At 45.1% G+C, this 5,856-nt stretch overlaps 1 protein-coding gene and 1 long non-coding RNA gene across 3 annotated transcripts; both read left to right on the forward strand.

Annotated features, from left to right (window-relative positions):
• Window positions 1-499: 499 nt before the first annotated feature.
• Window positions 500-1,264, forward strand: LOC136356063 (uncharacterized). Its single transcript, XM_066309486.1, has one exon. The coding sequence runs from the start codon at window positions 500-502 to the stop codon at window positions 1,262-1,264; it is 765 nt and encodes a 254-aa protein (XP_066165583.1).
• Window positions 1,265-1,935: 671 nt separating this feature from the next.
• Window positions 1,936-4,596, forward strand: LOC136355987 (uncharacterized). 2 transcript variants are annotated; one of them, XR_010740608.1, is made up of 4 exons: window positions 1,936-2,534; window positions 2,843-2,908; window positions 4,035-4,154; window positions 4,343-4,596. It is a non-coding gene; the product is annotated as an uncharacterized lncRNA (long non-coding RNA). The 2 variants fall into 2 exon arrangements; XR_010740607.1 differs by lacking the exon at window positions 4,343-4,596 and having other exon boundaries at window positions 2,389-2,534; window positions 4,035-4,226.
• The last annotated feature ends 1,260 nt before the right edge of the window (window positions 4,597-5,856 follow it).

Below are 5,856 nucleotides of genomic sequence, written 5' to 3' on the forward strand. Positions count from 1 at the left end.
TCATTGATGAGTGTGTAACTATACTAGGTTGCTTGCTTAATCAACTTGAACAATATAATGGTCTACACACATCAGATCAGTGTTAACCTGGTTAAGGTCTTATCTTTAGTGTAACCCCTCTCCTCCTATCTTCTCTAATCTGCAACAGATGGTGAACACTCGCGCCAGTGGAAGTGGAAACAATAACAATGAAGAGAACCCAACCCTTGCTCAAGTGCTGGCTCAACAGACCCAATTGATCAACATGTTAGTGCAACAAATGCAGAACCAGCAAGGGAACAACAATGTCAATCCTCCGCCGCCGCAGAACAAGTTAGCTGATTTTCTTCGTGTGAGGCCGCCTACCTTCTCTAGCACTACCAACCCAGTGGAAGCAGGTGATTGGTTGCACGCTGTTGAGAAGAAGTTGGAATTGCTCCAGTGCACGGATCAGAAGAAAGTTGTTTTCGCTTCACATCAGTTGCAAGGATCTGCTTCAGAATGGTGGGATCACATCCGGATGAACAGAGCAGAAGGACAACCAATCACTTGGGCGGAGTTCACTGAGGCATTCAAGAAGACACACATACCTGCAGGTGTTGTTGCTTTGAAGAAACGTGAGTTTAGGGCTTTGAAGCAAAAGGATCATACCGTGGCAGAGTATCTTCATGAGTTCAATCGTCTAGCTCGCTATGCTCCAGAAGATGTGCGTACTGACGAGGAAAGGCAGGAGAAGTTCTTGGAAGGCTTAAAGGATGAGCTGTCAGTTATGTTGATCTCTCATGACTATGAGGATTTTCAGGAGTTGGTTGACAAAGCAATTCGACTGGAAGACAAGAAGAACAGGATGGACAATCGTAAGAGAGGAAGGATTGTTTTCCAGGAGGCACAGGATAGTAGCCAGAGGCAGCGTATCAAGCCACTCCAAATTGGTGAATCTTTTTCTACTGGTCAAGGACAGTCGCAACAGTTGAACATCGGTGGTGAGATCAAATCAGAGACTAATGAAAGCAATGAAGTTAACATCGAGCAAGCTAATCAGCCGGTGCCAGTTCAGCAGGATCAGTCTCAAGAGAATAACAGTAGTGGAAGGGAGCAGCAGGTATGTTTCAACTGTTACAAGCCAGGTCACTTTGCAAGAGAGTGTCCGAAGCCGAAGCATCAGCAGCCGCAAGGTCAGATCAACAACATTGTTGTCACAGGAGCTAATGCAGTGCCAGTTGCGTCTTCAAGAGTTGCGTCTTCAAGTGTTACAGCTCAGCCACCAGTTTCAAAGCAGCAGTAGTTTTCTTTAAAGCCTTAGAATAATTATCTGAGTTATGGAATAATAAGATAGAATGCAGTTTACCTATGCCCTTTTCTTTCTAGCCGTTCCGAATCTCGGGACGAGATTCTTTGTAAGGGGGGTAGATTTGTCACATCCTGATTTTTGTTTCAGGATTTATAAATTATTTAATAAATTATTATTAGAATTTATATTAAATGTTCATTAATTTACAAATGAAGTTAAATGTGGGAAATAAAATTTCCTAAATATAAAGCATGGATGGATTTAATTTTTATTAAATTCTCCATGGTTAATTATACTCTCTGGAATATTCTCGGATTTTTCGGAGCTCAATTCCTAATTTTAATCATACAAAGAGCATTTCAGTAATTACCCACATATTAAATTAATCATTAAATGGTCTGATTATAATTTTTTTAAGTACTTTTAGTGTCCAAGTATTTTCAGGATTTTTCTTGAAATTATTTGAGCGTTGGAAGTATTTTTAACAATTCAAAGATCATTTTAGTGATTATTTTAATTGAAAAAGTTTTAAAAGCCCTCCCTTAAGTCGTTGGGCCGAATTCGGCCCAACACTCCCTCTCTCCCGCGCGGCCGAGCCGGCCCAAAACCGGCCCGAGTCGGCTCAAGCCGAGCCGCCCGCCCCCTCCTCTCTCAGGCGCCGACATGTGGGGCCCACATGTCGGTTGCTTCTCCTACCTCCGGCCGGCCGGCCATGCCTAGCCCGAGCCGCCGCCTTGCCGCCTCAAATCCGCACCCAATCCGGCCCCGTTTCTTCCGGATTTTTGAGGGGTTTTGATCCTCTCGTTCTCCTCTATCCTTTCCCCTAAGAATCGGAGCAAACCGTTGAGTATTTTATCCGAATCGAACTCGTTTTTGAGTTTATCTCCAAAACCGAGTTTTTGATTTCCCGGATCGATTTCTTGCGGGAGGAGTCCGATCTCTTCAATCCAAGGCTATAAATAGGACCCCCTAGTCCTCCTCTTTCGTTTGCCCCCTCTCCCGTCCTCTCCCGTGACCCGTAGAGCCGTCGCCGCGTGAAACCATCCGCCGCCGCCGCCGGCCGGGTTGCAGCCGCGCCGAGCAGCCTTCTCCGCCGTCGCCGCCGCTTGCCGCCATCACCTTTAGGTGCGCCAAGCCGTGGGGAAGCTCGGCCGCCCGTTCCCCTTCGCCGCCGGCCACCGGAGCCCCTCCGCCGCCGGTCAACCGAGCCGCCGCCGTCGCCCCTCTCGTTGCCGGTCGTCGTCCGACGTCGTTTGTCGTTGTGGTGAGTACCGTTGGGTTCGTCTCGTCGTCCTCTACGTGTACATGCCCTCCTTTTTCCCGGCCGACCACCCTAGCTCCTGCGAGGTCGCCATCTGAGCCGGCCGCCACACATCATCATCTTCTCCTTTTCCAGTTTTTTCTAATAGATGAAATCTTCGGAAAATCATAACTAAATAACCGTAGATCCGTTTCAGGTGGTTCAAGTTGCTAAATTTTTCTAAAATCAAGATCTACATGTTAAAAATATCCACATGTACTGTTTATGCTTGTTTTTGTACTGTTTTGTTGATTTTTATTCTTTTGCTTTAGTTTCCGACGTTCTGAAGGAGAGCCTTTCCGTTGAGGAAGGTTCGGAAGTGTTTGCGGAAGCTCAAGGCAAGTCACACAGATCCCAAACAACCCTTTGAGCATGTTGAACCCATTTAAAGCTATTATTTTATTTCAACTATGCATTGTTTTCGAATGTCATCGGGTGGTGAACCTTTCCCCGTTAATTAATGGCCGAAGATGATCTTATTTTCCTATGGGTTATAATTTGATTAGCATGAACCTTATATATTGGATTGGTTCAGCTAAATGCTATATGTATGTTTGCTTAGCTATGCTTAGAAACATTAGCTAACTAAAGGGGTTAATTATAAACTATATTATATTATTCTTATTAATTATGGTTATATTTAATGGTAGCTCACGATGGTTAATCATGTGATGTTAATTAATTGATAATTAAAACCTGGTTAAGGTGGGTTGTGAGCATATGGTTTTGAAGGTCGTGCTCATGGCAATTAAGGACCGGTTCGCGAGCTACTGTTGTGAAACATTTACCGTGCCAACCACAAGCCAGCATGGGCAATGGCTTTATCTTTTGTATAGCATGGTTCATTATAGTGTGCCAGACTGTGAAGTGGCGAGAAGTCCACGGGGGTCGCTGGGGAGTCCATGCCTTGTTTATAAGGGGGTGATTATGATCCGGGAATGGTGCACTGTTTTGAGTTGTGTTGTGCAAAGGGTATTGTCACGATTTCCCCCTTTGCAATGCCGTGGTGGTATTTTGGGGCATGGCAACATGTGTGGAATCGTGTCTTGTGGGTACAGTGGTACACCTCTGGCCAGAGTAAAACTATTCGAATAGCCGTGCCCGCGGTTATGGGCGGGTTGAGCAATGTTTTTCGTGATTAGTCTCACACCTCTCACAATAATTATGGATGTTATAACTGGTAATAATTTGCTTAGCTCCTGGTTTGGAGTTAGATCTGTACAGCCGAGTATGGTTGTTCAGGATGGTTGGGCCTGAGCAGCATGGGTGTGCTGTTCAGTGTTGATTAAAATTTCTGATTAATTACTCCACTGTTTTACTTCTCTTAAATGTTTTGCTAAATGCTGCTTTTGCAAATGAGCCTGTATTATGCCATCCTTTGGTATCCTTGTGCACTTGCATATTTGCTGTGTGCCTTGTTGAGTATGTCATATGCTCATTCTTGCAATAATCATCAAACCTCAGTTGAAGAAAAAGGATCCAGAAGGAGAAGACGTTTGGCTTATACCCCAGTTGAGCTGCCTGTGGGAGTGGAGCTGAAGCCATCGCTAGACCGTTAATTCCGCTGCTGTTTTCTTTTCTTTTGTAAGTATGTAACGTTATTATTAAGATGGATTTGTATATTAAATTGTCAGTTTGTGTACCTCGGTTGATTCCTGGACGAGGATTTTATGCACAAATAAGTTCGGAAATTACTAGTGAATTTCCGGGCGTGATACTTGCTGAGTACAGTGGGTAGTACTCAGTCTTGCTCTATTTTCCCCAAACCCCAGAGTTTGAGTATGCGTCAGATGGTGGTTTCTCCGAGGAGTAGGCTTCGTCCGTGCCGTCGAGGATGCCTGTGGAGTGGTGTTCTCGCTGCAGATCAAGTCAAGGCTTAGCTCCAGTTATCTTTCGTTTTTCCGCTGCATTTATGTAAGACTTTGACAATGTTTGTAAGACGTGGATCTGTATGTCAACTTTGTCGTCTGTGTACCCCGGCCGGTCCTGGACGGGGATTTTAATGCACATTCTGCTTGGAATTCTATTCGGGAATTTCTGGGCGTGACAGCTGCCCAGCGCCGTCGTTCGGCCGGTTGGCTTTGTGCCGTGCCGTGCCCCAGCCGTGCCGCCCGTGGCCATTGGATCAGCTTTGGGCCGATCCGGGCCGTCAGTTCCCGTGGACCGGCGGTGGACCGTCTCGGTGGTCCTGGTCCACGGTGGACCGACACCCTTGTCCCGCTGACGCGTTGGGCCCGCCTGTCGGCGCCGACGCCCCTTGCTGATATCAGCGAATGCCTTTTCCTTTGAGAAAATAATTGATAATTGCATCATAATTCGATAATAATTGTAGAAATCAATTAAAATGGCTCAAAACTTCTAAAATTCATATCTAATTCATTCGAACTCCGAATTGAGCCATTCAACTTGCAAAATTCATCTAAAATTGAGCACTACATGTTTGTTTACTTTTTATGTACTATTTTCTTGGTGTTTATTAGAGTTTTTCCTCGTTTTGCGTGCCAGCGTGTAGAATCCGTCGTTTCAGAAGTCCGCGGTCGCGAGGAAAAGAGTTCGGAAGATCAAAGTGAAGAAGCAAGGCAAGTCACACATTCCCCCTTGAGCATGTTGATCCTAATTTACAAATGTTTTACCGTTTGCAAATAAACATGCATGTCTTGCTAATTACATGGGATCCGGGTATTACCTAACTGCTTGCTTGTGCTATGTTTACTTGATATCTGTCCTTTGTCAACCTTGGATAATAAATCGACTAACTCATGTTACTTATGTGACCTAGCAAGAACTATATGCTTAGCCATGCTTAATTACCACGTGTTGTGGGGCTATGTCTTGTGGGTACAGTTGTACACCTCTGATCAGAGTAAAACTATTCGAATAGCCGTGTCCGCGGTTATGGGCGGTCGACCAGATTCACTGTGATTAGTCTCACACTTAATAAATTGACCCAATGCACTGTAGTTCAGGTGGGTTGGTTGGGCCTGTTCAACGTGGTGTAGCGTTGATCAGTGGAGATTTAATGTTACTTTAATTACTCAACAGTTTTACTGTTTTGCTCAATAAAATGTTTTACAACCGCCTTTATGCAAATAGCCACAAACCGTCCTTGCGTTCCCCTTGCACGTCTGCATCGTTGGTGTGGCTTGTTGAGTACGGTGGGTGAACTCAGCCTTGCTATTATTCCCCCTTTTCAGAAGTGTAGTGCTTCTGAGCTGAAGACGAAGTTAGAAAACCAAGGCTCAGACCCCCAGTTGAGTTTTACCTTTGGAATGGAGCTGAAGCCCCG

The sequence above is a fragment of the Oryza sativa genome, chromosome 4 (genome assembly GCF_034140825.1).
Source record: "Oryza sativa Japonica Group chromosome 4, ASM3414082v1".
Lineage (NCBI taxonomy): Eukaryota > Viridiplantae > Streptophyta > Magnoliopsida > Poales > Poaceae > Oryza > Oryza sativa.

Bases quoted from the DNA above. Each gene is read 5' to 3' on its own strand.
- LOC136356063 (XM_066309486.1), top strand. From the start codon at position 500: ATGAACAGAGCAGAAGGACAACCAATCACTTGGGCGGAGTTCACTGAG.